The sequence below is a fragment of the Zingiber officinale genome, chromosome 5A, assembly GCF_018446385.1.
Source record: "Zingiber officinale cultivar Zhangliang chromosome 5A, Zo_v1.1, whole genome shotgun sequence".
Lineage (NCBI taxonomy): Eukaryota > Viridiplantae > Streptophyta > Magnoliopsida > Zingiberales > Zingiberaceae > Zingiber > Zingiber officinale.
Genome location: NC_055994.1, coordinates 88,385,241 through 88,413,091, shown reverse-complemented (window position 1 = coordinate 88,413,091; position 27,851 = coordinate 88,385,241). Strand labels below are relative to the sequence as shown.

General features: G+C 39.1%; 1 protein-coding gene across 3 annotated transcripts; it reads left to right on the top strand.

Annotated features, from left to right (window-relative positions):
• Positions 1-103: 103 nt before the first annotated feature.
• On the top strand, positions 104-27,851 carry LOC121980894 (cingulin-like). 3 transcript variants are annotated; one of them, XM_042533164.1, is made up of 8 exons: positions 104-401; positions 20,129-20,320; positions 20,458-20,580; positions 21,469-21,506; positions 21,576-21,705; positions 21,991-25,155; positions 26,244-26,374; positions 27,385-27,851. In XM_042533164.1, the coding sequence occupies exons 1-8, from the start codon at positions 321-323 to the stop codon at positions 27,596-27,598; spliced, it is 4,074 nt and encodes a 1,357-aa protein (XP_042389098.1). In that variant the 5' UTR covers positions 104-320; the 3' UTR covers positions 27,599-27,851. The 3 variants fall into 3 exon arrangements, with proteins under 3 accessions (XP_042389098.1, XP_042389097.1, XP_042389099.1); XM_042533163.1 differs by having other exon boundaries at positions 26,235-26,374; XM_042533165.1 differs by lacking the exon at positions 20,129-20,320 and having other exon boundaries at positions 26,235-26,374.

Genomic DNA, 27,851 nt, shown 5'->3' with positions numbered 1-27,851 from the left:
ACACCATGAGAAGTAACGGATTGGATGTTGCGAACGTTGGAGGAGATCCGGCTGCTTCACATGCGCCACTGCAATGAATACCTCAATGATATTAACGCAGTGGGGGGAGTAGAAGCGGCGAGTGAAGCGAGGGAAAAAAAGGGTCGCTGTTCTTTCTCGTCTCCGACCTCTCCCGATCACGAGAGGGGAGCGAGGGGAATCGCTCGGCTTTCAGTAGCAAAGATTCCTCTAGTTTTTCGAAGTAGCAGAAAGCATCATCTCGAGGAGGAGGAGGAGGAGGAGGAAGAGGAAGAGGAAGCAGTGAAGGTGGGGGATATAGGATGTTCAAGTTGCATCGCCACAGGTCTGAACGATTCGGGGAGAAAGTCGAGTTTAAGCTCTCCAATCTGCAGGCTACCAAGGTGAATATTCTTCCCTGTATGCTTTGATTCGGGTCTTGTCTTCTTGTTTGATGTTTGCTCGTGTGAATTTGGGCGTTGAATCTTTTGTTTGACATCACTAATCTCTGCTGCTATACTGGCCCTTCATTTGAGTTTTTTACTTGCAATAGCGAGCAACGTATGAAAAGAGATGTTCTTGAGGTAGTCAGGTTGAACTTCGATGAAATTTGTGCTACCTGTTGTTGAACAAAGTGCTGGATCTGTAAATCTAAGCAGCTCGAGAACAATGCTTTTTCTTGGTCTCATGATGGTGACCTCTAGAAAGTTAGTGGTAAAATGTTTGCATTTCGTTCAATTCATTGGAGACTGCAAGTTAGTGGTACCTTTTCTATCAATTTTCTTTTTGCCCTCATTCTGCATAGTCTGACAGTAATTCTCACTCTGGTCAACTGCAAGCTTTTCATCATTATTGACTTAACAAAGTTGAACAGAGTGGCTGGATGTTCATGTCCTTTAATTCATTCCTCAAGGATGAATCAAGGAAAGCATAACAATTGACATTTGAATCTCCTGATCGAAGCTAAAGGACCTTTAAATGTTCCTGCTGAATTCTGAATCCCTATTCATTATTAGGGCACCAAAGTTTTCAGATTCAGACCGGTAGCCACTTTATCCATATCTTGTAGTGTTGCTGGATTCCTCTACTGCCTAACACTTTGTGACGCAGGGAAGGAACTCCGGTTTAAATGAGGTTTGCAGATAAAACGTAGGAAGAAGGGGATTCGCCAACAAAGAGGCGCCTCTAGGTTTAAACGGAAATAATTTTTATATTCAAATCAAAACCAAACTCAACATTAATATCAACAAACCTTTACAAGAGCCCTAACCCTTGTTTAAATAGCCTAAGAAATTTAAAAAAAAAGTCACAATAGAAAAGTCATAACAGAAGAAGAAAAAGTAAAAAAGAACTAATCTTATAAAAAAGAATAAAACCTAAACTAACTCTAAATTATTTGTTAGAAAAGAAAACAAATTCTAAAAATTCGAAACAAATAAAAGAAAAGTCAAAAGACCAAATCTAAAGTTTTGGAGATCCAGTTCACGTGAACCATGGCGCTGCAACACAATCATTCCCTTGGACACGGCTTGGCCGTGTCGGCCATTGGATAGCCGATTCTGCTTCGTCCAGACTCCAAATAGAGCACAACCACGTAAGGAGGTCACGGGCAAATCATTTTCCTTTTCAGTAGTCTCGATCGTCCTTCTTCAAGGCCCAAAAGGGAGGTTGATAGCCTCATTTTCTTCTTGTCATAGTTCGAAGGGGAACATAGCCGTATTAGAGAACATAAACGGGTGGTGCTGCTTTGCATCAGACACCCCAGGTTGAAAATAACTCGTCCTCGAGTTCATGATAGTGTCAGGTAATAACCCGGGAGGAAGATCCTCTAGACTTTGGGAATCTTCATCGATCTATCGACTAGCATGACATCATGAATGCTATTCTTATTCTCGAATTCATCTGCTTTTGCCAACTGGTTTGAATTGGGTTGAAAATAGATGTCTATAATGATATGCGTGCTGATCCTGTCCGAAAGTATGAAGCTGGGAAGTGGCGGCTTTGCTGACCGGACGTGGGCTTCGCTCCGCTCTGCAAACAAATGACGTTAGTGTCGGGTCAGGGAAGGGGTCCCCGGTGTTGGTCATCCGACGCTCAAGTCAGTCACCGGAATGTGGAGAAAAGCGAAGCAACAGTAGCGACAGTGGAAGTCAAGAATAACGCATACCTCCTCCGGTGATGGACCCCCTTTATATAGAGCCCTGGTGGGCACCGTGTGCGCTTCTCAAGGCATGAGCACGCTCTCCCAGGTATCCCATGAAAGGGCATTGTCAGGAAAATACATCTGATATCATATCTTAACAGGACATGCATGTCCCTGACGCGACAGTAGAAGCTTCCACCGTACGATCCACCTGTTGACCATGCCTCGTGTCAGCGACACTATCTCCCAAAAGGATGTCAGGAGATACTATAGTGGTCCCATTGCTTGGCCGAGTGGAGCAGCTGCTCGGCCGGGACTCCGCTCCGTCCCCGATCAGGTCCCGGGTTGAGTGGGTAGCCGCTCGGTCGGAAGCCCTCCGCTCTTTTTGCTTTAGTCGCTAACCGCTCGGCCGGGAGCCCTCCGCTCTTTTTGCTTCAGTCGCTCTTCCACGCTGGCTGCGTAACTTGCCTTCCTTCGTTCGGATAAACTATCCAGTCTTCCTTGGCATATTTCCGCCGGTCGGGGCCTGACTGTCTCAACCGGCCGTTACATTTACCCTCCGTTCGGCCTGTTGACACTTGGACGTTGACCATATTGACTTTTACCTCCACCGTGGTAGTTGACCCCGTGCCAGGTAGGCCTCCTTCTATCGCCACATCAAGTGTGCTCTACTGTTCATAGTTTGCAGGGATTCCATGTTCCATAGGACAACCTTTTTATCATATCCAGCACTAACAAGTAATTTTCCATCTGAAGAGAAATTGTAGTAAACTACTTTGCTGTTATTGGCTTGGATACAACTAACCTCATTAAAACTAAAACTAGTTAAAGGTTCCACATTATTCTCAGCATTACTTTTCAGTGCAGCAAATATGTCTCTGCCATCTCCATCATCATTTGACAGAAAAGATTCAACATTATCATCTAATGAACCAACATCACCAAAGTGCTCTAAGTCTTCTAGAGAACTTGAAGACCCTTCCTGATTTATCTGTTCCATACATCATCAAACTTTTTGCTATGGTGCTTGAATTTTGCAAGGTGCTAGCCATTGAAGCACCATCACCAGGAGTATGGATGGATGGAGTTGATGGGCGCGAGTTAGCACAAGGTGCTGCAGTATTTCCTGTGCCAGTACTGTTTGCAGGTCCAGACGATAGAAGTAGAAACTGGCTTTGATTGGGTAGAAAGGGTTTGTTTGCCTGAGGGGCAAAGTTTTGGCGTAACTGGTCAATTCCTGTCAAAGGCCAGCCTTTCAGAAGAAGGCAACCGACTCTTTGATTCACTCCAATACCACTTAGTCCAAATTTTGCTTGTATTATTCCATGGCTATACAATGAAGAGGGTTCCATATTCAAAGGTTTTTGTGGCTGTGCTAGACCCATGATTCCCTTAACATTACATGTCTGTTGATTTTGCCCTTGAATAAGCTGTGTAGCAAAAGATCCATCCATTGGGTTGCTTTGGATAAATTGCCTTTGGTGGCTGGTTGCTAATTTGAGAAGTGAAACACTATTAGCATCAATAGGTTGTGGGGATATTTCACCATCGTCGGGTTGTGATTGCTTCATTCGTTCCTTTTTACAATCCGCTAAATCTCCATCACCAACTTCATCGATGACTTCTTCTATTTCATTGTCGTCATAAATTGGATCATTAATCGTCTCGATCTCATCTTCGTCGTAAATTAGATCACCAATTATTTCAATCTTTTCATTTATATCTTTTTCAAGAAAATTTTTATCTAAATTAAAATAAAAGAACTTATGACCTTTAAGATCTCGGGCATTACAATCATAGTGTGAGACTTCCTCAGCCGAAGCCTTCCTGTTACGACCTCGACCATTTATCTCACGATCTTTAAGATCTCGCGTCGCTAGACATTGAGATAAACTCTGTGACTTGCCTCTGTAGATTTTCAAGTATCTTGTCTTGAATGCTACGATCACGATGTGAGACTTCCTCAGTTAGAATCACGATCACTGGCGACCATCCATTTGATCTAAGACTCTGATACCAACTGACGCAGGGGAAGGAACTTCGAGTGCAATGTGTTGGTGCGGGAAGCATCCGACGATCGACCGTTGTGTTGATAATGGCAAAGGAATTCAAAATTAAGTTGTTTTGTGATCTAATGCACTTGATTGAGTGTTTCAGGAAAGTCTTAGCTGTGGTTAGGCAGGTGGAAAACCCTAGGGGGTGGTAACCCTAGGTCATAGGGGGCGGTAACCCTATGCAGAAAGTCTTGGCGGGTCGAGAGTTTCAGGCAAAAAGTCTTTGGGGGGGGGGGGGGGGGACCCTAGGTGAAAAGTCCTGGTGTCGCGAACCAGGTGAAAGACTGGACCAGCCGGGAAGCGGAAGTCCAGCAGAAATTCCGGAAGCTCCGAATGCTGAGCAAAAGTCCAGTCGATCTGGAGGATCGCACTGGCAACAGGTAAATCTCCTGAGTGGAGTAGGTAAGGACGCGTTCCCCGTAGAGGGAACAGTAGGCGTCAGGTCGACCTAGGGTTTCCGGTTGGAAATCCGAAGTCAAACCCAGACAGTCCAACGACTGTCAAGTTTATTTATCATATTATCCATGTGCTAACTTTGTTTTGCAGGGTTTGTGTTTGGGACTAACACAATTTGCAGGAACAAAGGAGCATCTTTAACCTCGGATGAACAGTGTCCGAGGCGCCTCCATGGGGCTTGGAGGCGCCTCGGGTGCTAGCCGAAGCCAACTGTCCAGAAGAGTTGGAGGCGCCTCGGAGGAAGCTGGAGGCGACTTGGACCAGGCGTTGGAGGCGCCTTGGAGCAGCTTGGAGGCGCCTTCAGAGGGATGAGGTGCGACCAGGTTTGCGCTGAGCCACCCGTGCGACTCGGCGACCTAGAGGCGCCTCAGACGGGCTTGGAGGCGCCTCAAGCACTGTTTATAAGGGGACTTCGAACGGTAGCTCTGAACAACTTCGCACAAGCAATCATTCTGCAACCTGCTACTAACGAGACGTTCCGACAAAGCCTCAACTCGACGCTGACAACCCAGAGCTTCATATTTAGTCTTTTATTGTCGGTATAATTGTTATTATTACTGCTTTGAATTGTACTTAGTTTGTAATAGTTTTTACGAACTATAGTTGTTGCCCACCGAAAGCGGTCAGTGACCGCGGGCCTTCGAGTAGGAGTCGAGATAGACTCCGAACGAAGTAACCTCTCGTGTCTTCTGTGTGTTTGTGCATTTTACTATTTCCGCTGCATTATTACTCATGTTTTACGAATTCGGAAAGAGTGAAAGCCACGAGCGCTATTCACCCCCCCCCCCCTCTAGCGCTTTCGATCCAACAATTGGTATTAGAGCGGGGACGCGTTGATCTGGTGCAACCACCAATCACGCAATTTTTTTTTTCGTGGTATTTTCAGTTTTTACGGAGTCAATTAGAATTAGCTTAATAGCTATATTCTAATTCATTTTTCGAATCAGATTTTGCTCGAGACTGGTGCAACACCACTCGAGTTCGCAAATCCTTAACTCTATTTCCAGCACTACTAATCCAAGACCTAGTCTTGGAACATTTTTATTTTTTGTTGTTGCATATTACAAATGGCCCAACAAGAAGATTTCAGCACCGTTCGTCCTCCACTTTTCTTCGGAGAAGACTTCGGATATTGGAAGGGGCGAATGGAAACCTTCCTTAAGACCCAGTTCGACACATGGATGATCATCAAGACCGAACTACAACTGCCAGCTGACGAAGACGACAAGCCAACACCCTGCGAAAAATGGGAACCGACCCTAATCAAGAAGGTGGAAGCTGATGCCAGAGCAACCTGCACCCTCCAGTGCGGACTAACCAAGGAGGAACTCAACAGAGTTGGACCATTCTCCAGCGCAAAAGAGCTTTGGGAGAAGCTGATCGAACTCCACGAGGGCACCTCCGACACTAAGGTAAGCAAGAGAGATCTCTTGTTTAATAAATTATATAATTTGAAAATGCAGGAAGATGAGACGGCCAGCCAACTTCACGCTCGTATACAAGACATACTAAACTCTCTCCACGCGATCGGGCAAAAGGTCGAGAACAGGGATATCATAAAGTACGCTCTTAATGCTTTTCCGAGGAGCACATTGTGGGCATCAATGGTAGATGCCTACAAAGTCTCCAAGGATTTATCTTCAATTAGATTAGACGAGTTATTTTCTGAATTTGAACTTCATGAGCAGACTAATACACAGCCACCCGAGAAAGGTGTAGCTTTGCTTGCAGGTACCTGTAGAACACGCGAACCAAGATCATGAAGAAAAATCGAGCAAGAGTCGGAACCAGAACCAGACTCAAACGATGAAGACGACGAACTAACAGTCGAACTCGTGAACTTGGTAAAGAGGCTCTACAAGAAAAAGAAGGGCTTCAACAAGAAAGACCTAAAGAAGGCAGTGCAATCAAAGGAAGTTCAACCGAGCTCGAAGGTCAAGTTTGAGGTGACCTACTACGGATGTAACCAGAAGGGGCATATCAAGGCCAACTGCCCCAATCAGAAGACGCAAAGAAGCAAAGAAAGAAGAAGGTACTAAAAGCAACCTTTGAAGAATCTTCAGAAGAGGATACCGACGACGAGCTCGAACAGACGAGCCTTCTTGCCCTGATGGCCCGAGACCAGATCGAGGTGTCCGAGAGCGAGAGCGAGAGCGAGAGCGAGAGCGAGTCGGAAGCAGAATCGGAAAGAAGTCACGGATCCGTATCCATTTCCAAAGGGCCTGATCCCTCTATAAGTATCCCTCGGCTTAACAACCTAGTTAATTATTTGTTACGAAAATTAGCTAAGTCTAATCTTAAGATTAAGTCACTTCTAAAGGAAGTAGCTATCCTTAAACAAGTGACTAACTCCGAATCTTTGACTTAACTAAGTTCAGACTAGAAACTCGACTCAAGTCCAAAAACTTGAGGAAGAGAATTCCAGCCTGAAAACTCAGGTCAAGGATCTGGAGGAAACATTAGAACGATTCTCTTTGGGTTCCAAGAACCTTGACCTACTTCTTGGAACACAAAGGGCAATTTACAATAGAACTGGACTAGGATTCAAATCCAAAAAGAAATATAAATCATACTTATCACTTATACAAAGAACAAATAGAAAAAAGGTCCAAGCATGGGTTCCCAAGTCCAACCTGAACAATCAAGTTGGACTTGGACAATATTGGATCCCTAAGGATCAAATACATTACCTCGATAAACCATATCGAGGCTATGATCCAGGGGAGCTAAAAGAAAAATAATCAAAATAAAATTAAATCCAAATTAAATTAAATTAAAATTAAAATTAAATTCAAACTAAATCAAAATCTAAAGGAAGTCTCCAGAATAGCTGGCACCTCCGAAATTAATCCACCCAATAAGGGTAAACAAGAGTAGACTACCCGGCCGGGTAATTAAGGTTAGATTAAAAGGGGCTAGGTTTAACTTGACCCACGGTATTAGTGAAGTATTGGATGATAGTACTTTGGGGAAACTTAGTCATCACATGTCTAGGAAGATATGGCTTCGACTTGGTGTATTTGGCTAAGTGGAACTGACCGAAACTACCTTTTATGGATCCTAACTAGTTAGACCAAGGTTTTATATTAAGTTCAATGGGTAGGACAATTTGGAAAACCTCGAAGGCATGGTTACTTTAATGATGTCCTTGTGACTCATCATAGCCCAGAAGATTATCCAAAGAACGCCTACTTGTTGAACCCAAAGCTAAACCTGAATCTAACACAAAGTTAAACTAAACCCTAAAATTGAACCTCAATTCATTTTACAACAATTATAGGATTACCTGATTGAAAATTTAGATCGGGTGAGATGACTAAGAAAAATAAAAATTAATTCAAAATTAAATTCGTAATTAAAATTAAATTCGTAATTGAAATTAATTCAAATTTAAATTCGTAATTGAAATTAATTCAAAATAATTAATTCAAAAGTAAATTTGTAATTAAAATTAATTCAAAATTAAATTCGTAATTGAAATTAATTCAAAATTAAATTCATATTTAAAATTAATTCAAAATTAAATTCGTAATTGAAATTAATTCAAAATTAAATTCGTATTTAAAATTAATTCAAAATTAGAATTAAAAATTTAATTAACTTAAATTATTTTTCAAAACTTAAAATTATTTTTCTTAATTAACTTAAAATTATTTTTCAAAACTTAATTAACTTAAACCTATTTTTTCAAAATTAATTAACTTAAATTATGTTTTTTAAATTAATTAACTTAAAACTAATTAAAATTATCTTTCAAAATCAATCAAATGAAAATTATTCTTCAAAATATATATATATATATATATATATATATATATATATATATATATATAAACGCAGGGGACACGTTGTCCACAGCGGAAAGAAAGGTTAATAATCAAAATAAATTTTTAAGAATGCCTTTATTAAGAGAGAGTCTGACAAAGTTTAAGTGTTTAACTTAACCATGTGTGCAATTAAAATCTATTAAGCTTGCTTACTTAAACTTTTTGTATCTATTTTACTTAGCTTTGAATTTCAGTTGCCATAATCAAAAAGAGGGAGATTGTTGGTGCAGGAAGCATCCGACGATCGACCGTTGTTTTGATAATGGCAAAGGAATTCAAAGTTAAGTTGTTTTGTGATCTAATGCACTTGATTGAGTGTTTCAGGAAAGTCCTAGCTGCGGTTAGGCAGGTGGAAAACCCTAGGGGGTGGTAACCCTAGGTCATAGGAGGCGGTAACCCTATGCGGAAAGTCTTGGCGGGTCGAGAGCTTCAGGCAAAAAGTCCTGGGGGGTAACCCTAGGTGGAAAGTCCTAGTGTTGCGAACCAGGTGAAAGACTGGACCAGTCGGGAAGCGGAAGTCCAGTAGAAAGTCTGGAAGCTCCGAACGCTGAGCAAAAGTCCAGTCGATCTGGAGGATCGCACTGCCAACAGGTAAATCTCCTGAGTGGAGTAGGTGAGGACGCGTTCCCCGTAGATGGAACAGTAGGCGTCGGGTCGACCTAGGATTTCCGGTTGGAAATCCGAAGTCAGACCCGGATAGTCCGACGACTGTCAAGTTTATTTATCATATTATCCATATTATATGATCCAAACTGGTTGACTGCACCACTACAGTGAATCAAGACCTGTGTGCCCAGTTCTATCACAACCTTGAAAAGGTTGATGATAGCACCTATTCCACCAGAGTTGGTGGCACTGACCTTCAGTTTACTCCCTCCCTGCTTCGCACTAGCTTAGAGCTTAGGGAGTCCCAGTGTACTTTTTTATATTACCCGGGTAGGGAGCTACCTTTCGGTGATACCTATTCCCACATTACCTTAGATGACATCTACATGCATTTTTTTGGGGAGGAGAGACCCCTTGGCCTGACTGAGTTCAGGTCCACCCTTCTTCGAGTTCAGGACTATGTTATGTACAGAGCCCTGACAGCATGCATCCTACCCATCACATCTCGAGACATCTCGAAGATGCGATCATCCCACTCTTTCTTTTTGTACGCTCTTAGCCAGCACCTAGATATAGACATAGCACTGCATATGTTTCATAACATTATTCAGGCATCTAGTACAGTCACGATTGGAGTGATCCATATGCCCTACTACCATATCCTGACCCAGATTTTCTCTTCCTCTAGGATAGACACTACCAGAGGGACACTCATACCACTTACCATATATGATGAGTTAGGTCAGCGTAGTCTTAGATTAGCGGGTGCAGAGGTTGCTGCCGAGGGGATTCTGGCCTGGAAGGGCCGACCACCGCCAGTTGCTCCTCCTGGTGTTCCAGAGGCCGAGTACGTACCAGGTGAGGGTGAGGAGTGGCCCGACTTCTTGGCAGAGGAGTTTTTCGCAGATCCTTCCACCTCTGCCGGACCCTCCACATCAGCCGGGCCTTCGACTTTGGCCCCTCCTTCCGTCGAGGATAGACTTACTCGGCTCGAGATCCAGTCCATTCAGACGTGACGAGCTGTGCTAAATAGCCATCACTTCCTCCGATCTCTCCGATCCGAGATAGCTACAGGGTTCGCGTCTCTCCGAGGTGAGATACGGCGCCAGGGACAGCCTTAGCCGGCACCTGAGCAGCCTCTTGCACCACCTCAAGCTGACGACCCTCCAGCTGATGATCCCGCTCTTGATGATCCTGCCTGTTGAGACTATCACTTGATGTATCTTAAACAGACACCTATTTGTCTTCTCAGATTGTATTAGTATTCCGTTGACTTCTACTTACTCATGTTTATTAGTTTTTTTTAAATATGTATGTGCTGGGTAGAATAGTTTCTAATTTCCAAATCAGCTTCGTACGGTTTCAAAATCATCGTATGATTTAAAAATTCTAAGAAAATATTGTTTTTAAAATTCCAGTTTTTACTAAACTTTCAAAAATATGGAAGTAGCTTAGGCTCTACCCTAGAAATCTTGCTCCCCTAGAATTCAGCCAGAGCATCTCACAAACACCTAGGCTTACCTTGCTTGTGTTTGAAAAACATAGAACAGCGTGAGATGCATACGGTACAACCTGGACTCAAGAATGCTTATATCTGTGCATCAATATGAGTCTGGGCGTTAAATACCTAGTCAACATTACAACATTAATCAAGTCAAGTATTCCAGCACTAGTCAAATCTAACTGGATCTATTGACTTAACTTGACTAACCAAGTGAAAGCTATTGCCCTCTAGGTAATCAGCTAGTAGCTAACTGGTTAGACATGTGGCCGCGAACCCAAGTGCTTGATCTTTAAACCTTTTGTGTTAGCATGTACATTAGGGCTCTGTTACCTTACTTAAAGTGAAATTAACTAATTAACAATCAATCTAACCCAACTCATGCTTGGACATTAGGGATTAAAGCTCTTCCCTTGCCCTCAAAAGCTTTAAATTAATTATTTGACTATATGAAAAAAAACTCTTTCAAATTTAAACTTTAAGCTAAGTTTTCAAACCTTAAGCTTTTGAATATAGCACAACCACGTGAACCATGACGTGGCAACACGTGAACCAAAGAAAAGTCAAAAGAGCAGATCTAGAGTTTTGAAGACCCGATTCACGTGAACCATGACGTTGCAACACGGTCGTTCCCTTGGGCACGACTTGGCCGTGTCGACCAAAGTCGATTCCGAGTCGTCTGGACTCCAAATAGTGCACAACCACGTCAGGAGGCCACTGGCAAGTCATCTTCCTTGTCGATAGTGTTGATCATCCTTCTTCAAGGCCTAAGAAGGAGGTTGATAGGCACGTTTTCTTCTCGTCACAGCTTGAAGGTGCACATAGCCTTATCAAAGGACATAAACCGGTGGTGTTGCTGGATGCTCCTGCATCACTTTGTTAATTGAGATGGAAAGAATCATATCTTTATTGAAAGATGAGGTATATTTATTTGAAAGACGAGGTATATTTATATACAAGATTATGAATCTATCTTAGGAAGCTATCTACAATTAGGAAGCTAATTAACAACTAACATAATATTAATAGAGAGAGAGAGAGACCCATAGCTAACACTCGCCCTCAAGTTGGAGCATAGATATTAATCATGCCCAAGTTGTTACAAAGATAATCAATTCGAATCTCATTTGGAACTTTTGTGAAAATGTCTCTAATTGTTCACTAGTCTTTACATATCATGTAGAAATCAAGTTTTGTTGAATCTGTTGGTGCAGTTTCGCACTAACGGTCTAACTCGGGTTTTGATGAATGACAAGTGAGTTAAGTTAGATATTTTGTGAGCTAATTGTTGTACCGAGTGTGCAAGAATTGACGAGTCCAAAGGATCAGACACCAAGCTAAAATCCAGCTAGGTCCGCAGGACCAGATAGCTGGTGCGAAGTCTAGATAGGTCAACGGGCTGATCGAATATCTGGCAGGAAGTCCGGTTGGGTCCGCAGGACCGGACAACCAGCAGAAGTCCAGTTAGGTCTGCGAATCGAACAATTGGCATGAAGACCTGGGGTCAGAAGACTAGTCAACCAACTGAAGATGGTAAGTAAAGGTAAGTCACTGGAGGAGAGTAACTTTGTGAGGACGCGTCCCGGTTGAGGGATAGTAGGCGTCGGTCTATGTTAGGTCCATTTTGGATCTCTAATCTGAGACCTTGACTAGTTCCTAGTCCTGCGAGGACAGGAGTTAATTACTGCCTTTTATTTTCACTGTGCTAACTTTGTTTTGCAGATTAAATGTTTTAGTTTGGGACTAACACAACTTGCAGGGTAAAAAGGAGCAAAAAGCTTTCGGATGAACAATATCCGAAGACGCCTTCGCACTGTTTATGGAAGGCGCCTTCAATGGCTTGAAGGCGCCTTCTAAGGGATAAAATTTGGATCTCAGCGCAGATAAGACACAACAAAAACGGGATAACGTTTCTCTCATTGGAGGCACCTACAACACCTATGGAAGGTGCCTTCCATGCCCTATTTAAGGCAGTCTCGACCAAGCTTTAAAAAACAACTAATATACGAGCTACTACGCGTCCATTCGCGATTCCAACTGCTCCAACATCCTACTGCGAAGGTGTTGCGCCCGACTACTACTCCGAGGACTTCCGATCACGGCCGACACATTGACACCGACATTCGAGCGCTCTCACTTCAATTCATACGTGTCGGTAACGGAAGTTTTTTTGTAATTAATTATTGCAAAAGAATAAGTGCAGGGTGTTATATTTGTTCTAACTTTTTTCGTACTCGATTACCTCTTCCAGAGGTACCGAAAGAAGCATTTTAGTGAATCCATCGATAGGTCTACCTGGGTCTTGGAGTAGAGTCGCCTGAAATTCCGAACCAAGTAAAACCGACCATGTTTTCTTGTGTTTTTTTCTTTTCAATTTTCCGTTGCGTACTTAAATTTCAAAAGAAACAAGTTTTCAAAACTACATTGTGCGACCCGATCCAACAACAGTAAGGTAATTTAACTTCCCAACCAATCTTTGATATCATATTCAAATAGTTTTACATCTCCTGTGAGGTGCATGTTCTTAATCATTGGAGCACCATAAGACTTTTCCCCTAATTTTCTTGTCTCAGTTAATAGATTGAGAAGACATATTGTCTTTGAGATAGAAATATACATTTTTTATTCCTTGTAACTTAAATACCCAAGAAATACTTTAGCACCCCAAGTCCTTCGTGTGAAATTGAGTATGAATAAAGGACTTAAGAGATGAGATTCCCGTAGCATCACTTCGCAACGTATGGATAAACACAATTAAAAGAGTCTTAATCTCAGCACAAAATGCATAAAACAGAGAAAATAACTCAAAATGACTTTTCATTAAATATAACAAAGTTACACTAGAATAATCATCTATAAAAGTAACAAAGTACCTAAATCTAAGTTTAGATAAAATAGGACAAGAACCCCAAATATTAGAATAAACTAATTTAAAAGGAACAATAGCATGTTTATTGACTCTATGGCTCGAACTAAGACGGTGATATTTTGCAAACTGACATGATTCATAATCTAATGAAGACACCTTACTATATTGTGGACAAAGCTTCTTAAGCAAAGGGAGAGATGGATGACCTAACCTACAATGAACCTCAAAGGGAGAAGTGACACTCGAGCAAGCAAAATAATTTGAGAGTGGTGTGTCCAGATTCATGTCCTTTACCAATAATCTTCATCATAAATCCTGAAATAAACAATGATCAGGAAAAAATGAGATGGAACAGTTAAGATTATGAGTTAGTTAGCTGACAGCGAGCAAATTAAAGAATAAATTAGGTAAATGTAAGATAGAGGACAGAGGAAGCAAAGGGTTAAGGTTGATAGTGCTAGACCTACGAATACAAGATGGAACCCCATCAACTAAAGTAATAGTAGGATTACTAGTTTTGGACTGAAAAGTAGAAAAGAGACTAGAATTAACAATAATATGATTCATGACACCAAAATCAATGACCCATTTTGAGGATGAGGAAAGAAGACATGCACTGTGTGCACTGTGTTTACCTGAATCAGCAATAGCAGTGATAGAAGATGATGAATTCTTGAGTGATTCATGATATTGTGAGAACTTGGTAAATTCATGCGCAGAGATAAGAACGGATTTATCAGAGGCATCATTAGTGGACACAATATGGGTCAAATGTTTTTGCTGATTTTTTTCTACATTCAAACTTTATATAGTCTGGCTATCATCAGTAGTTGCACACAATACCACTAGAATTCGGTGTTCGAGTTTCAAAGTTCTGAAAGTCATATTCCTTGTTTCCACCATGACTAGTTGATCTCCCAGGCATATAATTAGTATTGTGACTTGCCAAAGCACTACTAAGCGAAACAGATGTAGTACTTTTTGAATGGAGAATGCAAATAAATACATCTTGTAAAGAGGAGATCTTAGAACGAAAGAGAACTTATGATTTAGCAGACTTAAAGTCAGGCAAGTGAGGAAGCTCATGATAGTCATTTGTTCTCGTTGGCGTTGTTGAACATTCACATCAGGCTAAAGGGCAACAACATGTTAAGCTACTCATATGTCTTCTTGAATGTTATAAAATAATTGATCTTGTTTTTCTATAAAAGGCTTTGCAAACCTCATACACGTGGGAGAGATTTTCTTTTCCAAAGTAAAAAAATTTTGTAATCCATCAGTTCTTTCACAAATTCATTGACCAAACCAATTACCTCACTATCAATAGAATTTTGAATCCGAAGGAACAAGTATCCTCTTTAAGCTATATTTGCTTTGAATCATCTTTAGGAGGATTATCAATCAAATAATCATCTTTATCAATACTTCATAGATAGAGGCGAATATTCTTACTTCAATCCAAGTAGTTTAAACCATTTAGCTTATGGTCCGTGATTTTAGACATTACAGCCATAAGACTTTGAAACCTAGCAAAAATAGCGGAAGACCAAATAGAGGTTAGAAAACAGAAGGCTGCAACGAAGAAGGCTATTGAAATCTAAAGGAAGTTTCAGAAGGCTACAACAAAGAAGGTTGTTGGAATTTGAAGGAAGTTTTAAAAGGTTGTAGTGAAGAAGGTTGCTCGAGGTGACGGAGATAAAGACCATGAAGGGTGAAGAGAAGATCGACTGAGATGCAGTGGTTGATGGGCGATGAGTTGATGAATGTTACAGTGGAGATGGAACCCTAATTTCAAATCTCTAATGCTGTGGTATCATGTTAATTGAGATGAAAAGAATCATTGGACAACTTGAGGTTGTGGACAAGATCTTGAAATCGCTGAGGTGGATGAGATTTGGTGAAAATGTCTACGATCTGAGTTTGTGATGATATGGAAATCAACTGTAGAGTACCATGAGTGGCATGATGTTGTACTAGATGACAAGCAATCTCAATATTTTTGTGAGTTCATGGAAGACATCATTGTGAGCGATCTACATGGCATTGTTATTATCACAAAAGAGTGGGACAACGAAAGACAAAGAAACACCCATATCTTGAAGTAACCATCGTAGCCATAGAAGCTCAGAGGCAAGGGCTCGATATTCTGCTTCAGTACTGGAGTGAGACACAACGGTTTGTTTCTTGCTACGCCATGAAATGAGAGATGTACCAAGAAAGAAACAATATTCAGTGGTGGATCGATGATCAGTTGGGTCACCTACCCAATCAGCATCAGAATATGCTCGCAACTCTAAAGGAGATGAGCGAGAAAAGTGTAGCCCATGAAATAAAGTTCCTCAAATGTATCGTAATATGCGAAGAATTGTTGAAAAATGAGTGGTATGAAGAGTTGACATGAACTGATTCACAATATGAACGACATAGGCAATATCTGGCTGAGAGAGAGTGAGATATATAAGACTTCCAGCTAGTTGCCGATGAAGCATACCATCACTGAGAGGAGTATCATCAGTAGTGGACAAACGCTTAGTGGAGACAAATGGTAGTAGTAGTTTTTGTGTCAGTGATGCCATCCCGAGATATGAGATTTGTGGCGTACTTTGCTTGTGACAAGTAATAACCTGATGCGCCAGAGGATACTTCAATGCCCAAAAAATAATTTAAGTTTTCAAGATCTTTCATTTCAAACTACTAATGAAGAAAGGATTTCAGATCATTGATGCCCATTTGTGTTATCGCCAGTGATTATCATGTCATCCATATGTAGTAAAAGTAGAGTACTCCCTTGATTTGTTTTGCGTAAGGACAAGGCATGATCATAGGAGTTAGACTGGAAGCTGAGATGCCCAATAGTAGAGCTAAATTTGGCAAACCATGCTCGAGGAGCCTGTTTGAGACCATATAGTGCTTTGCGAAGTTTGCAAACTTTATTAGGAGGAGGATCATAGCCAAGTGGAGGTTGCATATATACTTCCTCTATTAAACCACCATTGAGAATACATTTTTGACATCCATTTGAAATAACGGCCAACTTTTACTAGCAGCTACTGTAATAAGGCTACGTACTGAAGTCAAGCGGGCAACAAGTGCAAATGTCTCCTCATAATCAATGTCATATTCTTGAGTATAACCCTTAGCAATAAGTTTGGCTTTATATTTGGCAATTGAACCATCAGCTCGAGTCTTGATTTTAAAGACCCATTTGCAACTAATAATAGACTTATTGGAACGTTTATCAACTAAGTCCCAAGTATTTGTTTTAGTAAGTGTCTGCAATTCTTCCGTCATTACTTGCTGCCATAAAGCGTTAGAACTGCCTTCACGAAAAGTGTGAGGTTCATAAAGAGAGACAATAGCTGAGTAGACATGAAATCACGAAGAAGAACAGAGGGTTGACTTACACGATTAGTACGACGAGTAGGTAGAGGAGTGTCTGATAAGGGGATCAGATGGAATATGTGTTGGATCCTCAGTTGGAGAAGGCTCTAAGGTAGAAGGCTCATGTGAGGTTGAGTTGCCTGAACTATTAGATGATCCTGCAAAAGAGATGTTTCGGAACAAAGAAATAGTAGGATCAGAAAGGAATTGTTGAGAGGATTCGTGGACTTGAAATTTGGAGAGAGTTGAGAACATCTTATGTTCCCAAAAGGTTACATGACGAGATATACGAAGTCTTTGAGATAGTGTATCCCAACATCTATGCCCTTTGTGTTCGATGTCATACCCTAGGAAACAACATAGTCGGATTCGAGGTTCTAATTTTGTGTACTCATGATGTTGCAATAGTACAAAACAAGCACAACCAAAGACTTTGAGAGTATGATAATCAGGGGCTTTATGAAAAAGACACTCACAGGGAGAGATGTTACCTATGATGGGAGAAGGGATACAATTGATAGTATAAACGGCTGTGAATGATGCTTCCCCCCAACAAGTTTTAGGACAAGAGGAAGAAATGTGAAGGGCTCAAACAACATTGACGATGTGTCTGTGTTTGCGTTATGCCCGATCATTATGTTAAGATGTTCTAGGATAAAATTTTTGAATAATGATACCTTGATGTGCTAGAAACTGAGTTAATTTTGAATCTCTATATTCCATGGCATTATCAGTGCGTAATATTTTGATTTTAAGGAAAACAAAGTTTGAATTATGTTGGCAAAACTAATGTATATAGAGGACAACTTAGACCTATTACACATCAAATAAATCCATGTGTAACGAGAAAAATCATCAATAAATATCACATAATATTTAAAACCACTCATTGTGTCATGTGGTGCAGGACCCATATATCAGAATGAATCATATCAAACGGAGCTAAAGAAATAGAATCATTTGGCAAAAAAAATAAGATATGACCTTTAGATAATTGATAAGAAACACAATAAAAAGTATCTTTCTTAACATAGCCTAGAGAACCACTAGAAATTAAAGATTCCAAATGGTCAATAAATAGATGACCTAGACGAGAATGTCAAATTTGAGAGGTGACAGCTCCAACATGTGATGGAAGGTTTAGAGAAGTCAGTCTAAACAACCACCCAACCCTATGCCCTGTTCCAAGGAGCTTGCCCGTCTGTGGATCCTGCACATTACAACCATTACTCGAAAATGATAAGTTAAAGCCAAGGTCACATACTTGTCCAACACATATAAGATTTAGGGAAAGTTTTGTAACAAGTATCAGATAGACAAAGTAGAGGTTTGAGTAGTGCCTATACTTTGAACATGTAATGTAGTATTATCAGCAGTGTGAACAATATGTGGAATATATGACTTTCTAGAAGACGTAAAAATAGAGGATTTAGAAATCATATGATTGCAATAACCAGAATCAAAGAACCATGAGGTAGAAGTACCTGAAGTAACAGATAGTGCAGGGGAAGATATGGTACCATTATCTGGTTGGAGATGTTGGAGAAGTGACTGAAGGTCTTTAAAGAAAAATTTTGGGGAGGGTATTCGCTATTGGACCATCTGTGGTAGCAACAACAGCAGAAGAAGATGCAGGGTGAAAAACCTTGGATGCTAGACCTTGCGCGACATTTTTGTATATCAATTTTTTCATTCAGAAATATGATGTCCAGGCTTTTTACAATGATTTCAGGAGCTTCTATATGATTTTTTGTATGAATGTTGAGGTGTTTGAGCCAAGGTAGTATCAACTAAAGATACATACTTTTCTATGTGTAGAGCATGTAGACGAGTCTCTTCGGTGATTAACTCCTTAATTACGACGTCGAGGTTTGGCAAAGATCTTTGATGAAAAAAAGAACTTCTAATAGACTCAAAATCATCTTGGAGCGCATTAACAAGTGCCAGATATGTTGACGATCATGGAGATTGGCATAAAGATGGTAGCTACGTCAGTACTTGGCCGTACAGGATCACCAAGTGTAATATGATCCCAAATTTCTTGTAATTCCGAGACATAACTATGAATTGTTTGTTCTGGTCATTATTGAATTCGATGAAGTCTCCTATATAGCTGAAATTGGTTGACATCATTAGATACAGAATACCACTTCTTTAAGAAATTCCATACCTCTTGAGCAGTATCAAAACGCCGAAAGTCGAGTTTAATTCGCTTAGCACAAATATTTCGAAACCATGTCAAAATTTGGTGGTTTATGTCATCCCAGGTGACTAGACGCTCTGTAAACATATCTTCTGCTTCATCTAGCTTTCGTGTAGGTTTAGATATGTCACCGGTAACAATGCGCCAAAGAAGTCTTCCTTTAAGAAAACTACACGTTTCTTCAACCCACAAATCATAGTTTATTCCATAAAATGTAATATTAATAGGATGGGGGATGAATTGAGAAACTTTAGAAGCTTCAATTGAAGCAATAAGCCCACAACGAAGATCGGCACAAGGGGAAGAGACCAAGACGATCAGTAAAGAAGACTGTCGACAAGGGGAGCAATGTTAAGAGCAACTCTCAACCGACTTCTGGTAGATGGTTGTCACGTAATATGAATAATATTTTGGATAAAAGAAATAAGTAGGTAGAAAGGAAAAGAGGGTTTTTCAGATCTTAGCCTTGTTGGTGTGAGAAAACGTTGCTGGAAAAAAAATATTGCATGAAAAAAGAGGGCAGAGGCTGAATTTTAATGCTCTGATACCTTGACGAAACTTAATGATGAAACTTAGAGAGAAAATGAGGAATACAATTTTTTTTATTACATATGAACATCTTCATTTATACACATTTACACATGTTAATTAAGGAAGAGATCCTTAATTAATTATGATTGATTAAAATCGTAATCTATTTCCATATATATACTTATGTTAATCAAGAAGGAGATCCTTAATTAATTATGATTGATTACAATCATAATCTGTTTCCATATATATAGATACTAATATCTTTATTGAAAGATGATGTATATTTATATACAAGAATAGTAATCTATCTTAGAAAACTATCTGCAATTAGTAAGCTAATTAAGTTAATTAACAGCTAACATAATTGACAAATATATACAGATATATTCTGCTATATATACAGCTAACATATATATACTGCTCTATATATATATAGCTAACACACTTAACATCACTTGTTCTGCTGTGTTTATATGAATTTTGCACTACTTGTTTATTTTATGGTATAAAATAAATGGATTGGAAAATAATTGTTTGATTTTATTTTTTACGTACAGGTTCCTAAAGTATGGGACAGACTTTTTCTTTCTATTGTATCGGTGGAGACTGGAAAAACAATTAGTAAAACTAGCAAAGCTACAGTGAGAAATGGGAACTGTCAGTGGACTGATGCAGAGTCCATATGGGTGTCCCAAGATAATACATCAAAAGAGCTTGAAGAAAGCCATTTTAAGATTGTTGTTTCACCGGTCTGACACAAAAATCACTATGTTTCTATATGTAATTTCATATGTTAATATTAGATTAAATCTCCTTTTGCTGAAATTAGTAGTTTATGCTGGTTAAGAGCTATGACTATGTATGTTAGAATGGATTTCTTGTGCAGGCTTCTGCTAGATCTGTGATCATTGGTGAGGTTACCTTAAATCTAGCAGATTATATAAGTGCAGGTGATGCTGCCCCTGTCTTCCTTCCTTTGAAGAATTGTGATTCTGGGACAACTTTACAAGTAATGTTACTCTTTATTTAATTTGCATTCCCTAACTGAAACTATGAAGATTCTAGTGATGTTTGTATCTTTAAATGAGCTTATTTGTTGTCAATCATCAACAAAAGTGATAATCACATAATGAACTTAAATTAGCTTATTTGGTTGCCTCATTGAAGGCGACATTTTATATAAACTGAGTCTCACACACAAAATGTTGTAAATACCATCATAGAATATATGTACATTTTCAATGTGCTTTTTTCTATTAGTATTTTAAAGTTTAAACAAAAATCAGCCAGAGCATAGTCCATAAGGCAAGAAAGTTTTTGGTTTGTATAATTGATAAACAGTTTTAAAGATAGTTTCTGCCGACTAGGCATATAAGATTGATACAGCCAACCAATATAATTGGGATGCATAGCTTGTTCTGGGTTTTCTGTTTCAAACAAAAAGAGTATAACTCGAAGGAGAAGATAAGATGGTTGACATGGTCAACTGTGTACTTAATCCAAAGAAGCTATTTTCTCATAATTTCTCTTATTTTCTATTTGCATGCTAATATAAGTTTTGAAGGGGAGCTTTGGCGTAACGGTAAAGTTGTTGCCATGTGACCAAAAAGGTCACGGGTTCGAATCCTAGAAACAGCCTCTTGCAAAAAGTAGGGTAAAACTACATACAATGAATCCTTCCCCGGGACCCCGCATGGCGGGAGCTTCGTGCACGGGGCTGTCCTTTTTTTTATGCTAATATAAGTTTTCAAATTTTCATATGAATGCTGCCCATTTGTGTTCAAGGATGATGTCTCTAATTGAGTCACAGGCTTCTTGCTCCGTATAGGAAGTATCAGTATCAAAATAACTTAATTCAATTTGTTCAATTGACAATATTTTCTATTTTCATGTGCAGGTCAAGGTTCAGTGTTTTTCCCCAAAATCAAAATTCAGGTCAATTGGTGATTTGTTTGATCCCAGTGCTATCACTATATGTTATTGATAATGGTTTATATAATGCAGAGTTGGGAAATCTTTTAAAAAAGCTTCTCATGTTGAAGATCAGAATAATAACGATGAGCTGGATGGCAAGTCTGATGGTTCTTCAAACAATCAGTTGAGCAACACCTACCCAGACGAATATGGAAATAGGGTGATATACCAGTGCACCATTTTGACCGTTTTCCTAGCATTTCTATCATCGTGAATGTGGTTAACCAATGTGCTTAAAATAAGTTATTCAACAAATAGGAACATTCATTTGCTGCCTTTTTCATGCTCTCCGTCTTTATTTCTGTTTGTCATGGAATTTGCATCTTTTTTAGAATGTATTGTACTTTACTAAGGATAATGTTCTATTCCTTTTCGGAGTTTGTTTCACTTTCAAATGGATACTGCCTTTGATTATTTTAACAAGTATTTTACATCTTTCTTACAGGACACAAGCTTCTCGGCATCAGGCTCACACCGTAGTTCTGATTCAGTTGATAGCTTGGGCAGGACATACTTTTCTCCCAAAAAAAGCTCAAATGGGGTGCAGTACATTGGAAGACAAGATTCATCTGGCTGCCAAAATGCAAATTATGGCACAGTTCGTGCAGACGAACATCTAAGATCATATCAATCTTCTTTCAACTCTAGGACCTCAGGCTCCTCGGTTCATACTAATCAATGGGAAGATACCGCTGCACAAGCTTCTGGAAGTGGAGTGAGGATGCCTTCATTAAGGCCGTCTGATTCTTCAAAGGATCTTCTTGAAGCTGCTGAAGAGATAGAGGAACTCCGTGATGAGGTTAAGATGTGGGAAAGGCATTCTCGGCAACTGAAACTTGATATTCAGAGTTTAAAGAAAGAAATTTCTGAAAAATCTAAGAATGAGGCAAAGCTGGATGAACAGATTTTTGCTGCAAACACAGAACATGACTCTTTAAAGCTTGAAGTTGAGCAACTAAAAGCAGCATTAGAGGAGTCACTATCTGAACAAAGAGATAGTGTGCAAAAGGAACTGGAGGAGGAGTTGAAGTTTCAGAAAGAATCCAATGGCAACTTAGCTCGACAGTTGAAACAAACCCAAGAATCAAATATTGAGCTTGTCACAATACTTCAAGAACTGGAAGGGATCACAGAGAAGCAGAGACTGGAGATAGCTAACCTTTCGCAACGGAGCAGTCCAAATGGACAAGAGGTAGAAGATAGGAATTGTAAGTCTTTGGATGAGCAAATGCTATCTAGTAGAAGTAGTTCTGGTCTAGAAAGGGAAGTTGAGTCTCTCAGAAACAAAGTACAGGAATTGGAGAGGGATTGTGCTGAGCTAACAGCAGAAAATCTTGATTTGTTATACAAGTTAAAGAAGTTAAGCAAGGATGCTGAAAAAGGAGGTCCATCCCATGATTTTATGTCTGAAAGGTCTCATTATCAAATTTCAACTAACAAGTGTGAATATGAAATTGTCTTCCTTAAATCTCGAATCTGTGAACTTGAGGATGAGCTTAAAAGGAAAGAAGTGACAACTGCAACTTTGTCAACTAAATTCGAGGACCTTGAAAAAGCTTCTGCTGATCTTGCAATAGAACTGCAGCATTATAAGGATGAAACGAGTGGCCTTGAGGCAAAGCTCCGCGAAATGCACAAGGAAATTAGGGAGAAAAACTTGGAACTGCCCAATATGCATCAAAAACTTAAACTAGATCTCGAAAATGACTTGGAAGGTTTTGATGCTGTTTCTATGAGAGTGTCAGACAAAGTTGAGCCATTCAGCTTGTCAGATATGCACGATGTTACCGAGGATAATTATGTTGCAGATAATGATTATGCTGGTGATCGTAATGTTTCCCCTGTGAGCACAGGTCTTCTCAGTCAGAAGAAGAGTCGTCATGTAGTGGATGATATTTCTAGAAGTTTTTATGAGTTTGAGCAACTTATTTCCAGCCTTCATAAAGAGAAACGTCAACTGGAGGAAGATTTGGCATCTCAAAGAAAACAAAATGATGAAATGTCTAAAATTTTGGAAGATGTGCAGAATGATTTAAAAGAGATTACTGGTAGCATGGAATTTCATGTTTCTGCTAATAAGAAACTTGAGAAAAAAACAACGGGACTTGAAAGTTGCAAAAAAGAACTAGAGTTGCAAATCTCTGAGTTTGAACAAGAAAATATCAATTTGTCTGAACGTGTATCTGGCTTAGAAGCCCAACTAAGATATATAACAAATGATAAAGAATCCAAAAGATTGGAACTAGAAGATACCCGATCACTTCTAGCAGATTTGAAGTATGAAGTTGAAAAACATAAGGGTGAAAATGAAGTGCAGAAATCAGAACTTAAAGAAAAACTACTGAAGACACAAAAGCAGTTATCAGAAGCACTAGAAGAGTCGGATGTTTTGAGGAGATCAAATTCAAAACTGCAAGCAACAATTGAGAGTCTCAATGAAGACTGCACCTCTCTTCAGAAACTAACAGGAGACCTGAAGCGACAGAAAGTGGAGTTGCATGAGCATGTTACACAGCTTGAAGTTGAATTGCATGAAACAAGAAACAAGAATCTTGATTTTCATGAGCAAGTTGATATTTTAGAATTGAAACTTTCTTCGCTACAAAAGGAAATTGTATCTAAGGAGAAGTTGCTGCTTTCACAACTTGAGCAAAATTTTCAAGATGTCAAGGAACATGAAGAAAGAATAGGGAAGGCACATATTCTGTTGAATAAGATTGAAAAAGAGAAAACGGTTGAAGTTAAGAACTTCGAGAAAGAGATAGCTGACCTTACTGCACAAATGACATCAAGTCAGGATGAAAAAGCAAAACTAGCACTAGCTGCAGTTCATGAAGCTTCAGTTCTGCGATCAGATAAGTCTAAGCTTGAATGTAACCTGCAGGAAATGAGTTCAAAAGCTAAGATGTATGAGGGTGATTTACAAAAACTGCAGAAAGAGTCTAAGGATAAGATTCAAGGGTTAGTCGATTTGCATAATGCTTCCAAACAGAGCGAGGAAATGTTAATGGCTGATATTGAGCATATGAAACGAGTGATGGAGGGTGTCAAATCTAGTGAAGAGAAACATAGGAAAATGGTGAGTGCTTTAGAGTTGAAGCATAAAGCTTCAGACTATGAAAAACAAGAATTAGTGGAAGAAATTTCTTGGTTAAAAGTTCAGTTGCAGAAATTCTCTCATCTTCAAAATACAATGTTGGACCTTAAAAACTCTCTTGATGAAACAAATTGTGAAAAGCAAAAACTAGAAGAGATATTGAAGTCATTATCAGAAGAACATGAAAATTTGATGTCAGAGAAATCTTCTTTGACTGAAAAGCTTTCCAACATGCAGAGGGCTTTATGTGATGCTGAAGATGATAGGTGCAGTAGGATAGCCTTGCAAGAAAAACTTTTGAGGATGGAAAATGACCTATCAGTAAAAGAAGCATCATGTGCATTTGAAGTGGAATTGAAGAATGAACTTAATCGAGTAAAGCGAACAAACAGTGAGTATCAAAGAAAGCTTCAAAATCTTGAGCAGGAGAATGTTGATTTGATGAAGAAAGTGCAATCCATGGAGACTAAAATGTTGAGAAGATTGTCTCAGGATCAAGAAATGAATAGCCAGGTACTGCATTGCATGTACTTAACATCATAAGTAATTTGTTTTTAATGCAACTTTTTGTTCAATTGAAAAAACTTTTAGTATAATTCCTGAAACTTCTTAGATCTATTGAGAAGCCAGTTCAATCCATATGGAGTTGTACACTAGTCCAGTTATGTCCTAAAATTGAAAGAGGTGCAGTAAAACAACCTTTGGGTAGCATCTTGGTACTGATAAAATGTTTGATTAATGAAATGCGAGGGCTAGAACTGTGCTGAAATCAAAACATAAGAAAATGTAGAAACAAATTAGTTAAGAATGAAAGAAAATAAGGACCCTATCATAAATTGTACTTGTCAGCTAATATGTTGTTTTCATTAAAGTTTGCTTATCCTAATTTTGCTGTGTAGGGATCTTAATCCAAAAAATCTTGTTTTCTGAACTGACATGATCATGCCCAACCTGTTGAAGACGATCCATTAGTTCACCATCACTAAAGTACGGATTGTCTACCCATGTTATGATTAGATTTGGGTTTACCAGATGTTCTGGTAAGATTTAATTCTAAACCTAATTCAACTTTAAGAGGGACAATCTAAAACATGTCAATATCATGAACTACCAGCCCATCTGATCTACCAGTTTATATAGGTCAAGTTAGGATTAACTCAAATTATTGTACCTTATATCCTCAAAGTATATGTACTTTGCATGACAAGATTTTAGTTTGATGTTACCATGTTCGAGCCTGTTGAAAAAACTAGTAGTGGCAACTTTCTATTGCTGGCTTGCTTCTTTCTTAGCTCACCCTTGGTTGGAAATAATAATCTTAGCTTATGGTTGGCACAACAATTCATATACTGAAGCATATTTGAATATTCCAAATTTCATCATCTAGCATGCATGTCAGTATAAGAAACATCTCACTGATTTTTTTGAACTATGTAATAGATATCAGTAGGGCATGAGAAATGTTTCGCAGTTGTTTAGTTGTAATGATGGTTCTAGTTTCTCATTGGTATATAATCTAGTTTGCTATCTTTAGAAAACTCTATCTAGTGAACAATCTTAATTTTGTTGATTCATTTGTTCAAATGTGCTAGGAGAAAAAGGTTTCAAATTTCCATATTGAAGATTCATGCATCAGCAATGAAGTTGATCATCACTCAGATACCCTTTCACTTGGGTCAGGACAAACTGAGTTTTTGGAGAGAAATAACATGTACAAAGAGGAATTTGGAAGGCAAGCATTCTTGCAACTCTTTCTCTATGTTCTATCTTATGTTCTAGCTGTGATTTTATTTGATTTACTTTTTATTACTTACCTACTGATTGATATCCTCATAAAGAAAATTAATGAAATACAATACCTGGGATCCTGGACAACCATGATACTTGTCTACTGTCATGATGAAATTTGTATTTGAAAGAACTGCACCAAGGCTAGTGTTCATCAGAAAAAATTCTTGAAAAAAGATGAGTGAAGGTGATCAGTTATGAGAAGCCAAATTGGCCTTTTACTTAATAGAAGAAAGTAGTTGGAAGTAATAAATATATTATTCAAAGGGATAATTACTAACTCTAGCATCAAATTTGATGTTTGAACAAATCTAACACCAACTTCACTTTTAACATATCTATTCAAACGCTCTAGTGGATTTTGTCCCACCTCATACTTCTAGGGTTAAGAGGTTTATCATGAGTTTATATATGCCCATGCAGTGTTATCTCGTAAGTAATAGAATACTTTTCTTCCTCCAAATTCTGCACTTGAAACTTTTTGTTCTTTTCCTCTCCGTCTTCTCTCTGCTATCCAATTAAACATGCAATGAAGGTGTGTCATATTGAGTGCTTACTATGGTTCATCTCTGTGACACAAGTTGAGGGAGAATCTCGACCTTATGATGGAAAATATTTGCTTTGAATATGATTGAGAATGCTAGAATCATATACCTACCACCGGTGGTTATTCACGATTCACACAAAGACAAAAGGATTGGTTAAATTAGAGGAATGTTGTTACTTGTACTGACACTTGGTAGATCAGTCTGGCACTTATCGAGTAGGTTTGTTTCGTTTCTCATCTAGACTTGATGATATAAACACAAAAAATTCACATATCCAAAGTGCCTCTTTAAATGTATCTCCAACTCATATAACTCGTGCTGTTATGCTACCAAAGGTGGTTGATTGCCCTCCTTCCCTCTTCCTTCCATTCGATAAAGTTGTTCTCACTAGCTATGAACTTTTCAGAGTCATCTCTCAGAATCAGTCTAATGACATTGAAGCTCTCAAGAAGGTCATCAACGACAACTCAGAAACAATCTCTTCGTTAGAATTGGAGCTAAGAGACATGAAAGAGCGGTACCTTCATATGAGCCTCCAGTATGCGGAAGTCGAGGCTCAGCGTGGGCAACTGGTAATGCAGCTCAAATCTGTGAAAAAGGAGAAAAGTTGGTTTTCATGAACTCTGCTCATATGACCTCTTCTTCCCCTCTTTGCTGTGGCACTTATTTTTTTTGATTGCCATATTTGGTCGTGAGGTAAAAAAATATATATAGAACATGCTGCTGTAAATCCATGCTTGTAGATTTCATGAGTGGCTGTCTTGCTAAATAATCTTAAGTGAATCTTATTGAATCCAAAATGTATATATTCAGATGGTATAATGTTATAAATTGACCATCACTCACTCCCAAGTAAACATGTGTTTCTATTTC

What these genes read in the sequence shown, in the direction of transcription:
- LOC121980894 (XM_042533163.1), top strand. Translation starts at nt 321, where the DNA reads ATGTTCAAGTTGCATCGCCACAGGTCTGAACGATTCGGGGAGAAAGTC. An exon ending in ATTCTGGGACAACTTTACAA is followed by an intron (nt 20,581 to 21,468) that starts GTAATGTTACTC and finishes TTTCATGTGCAG; the next exon opens with GTCAAGGTTCAGTGTTTTTC. An exon ending in TACAAAGAGGAATTTGGAAG is followed by an intron (nt 26,375 to 27,384) that starts GCAAGCATTCTT and finishes TGAACTTTTCAG; the next exon opens with AGTCATCTCTCAGAATCAGT.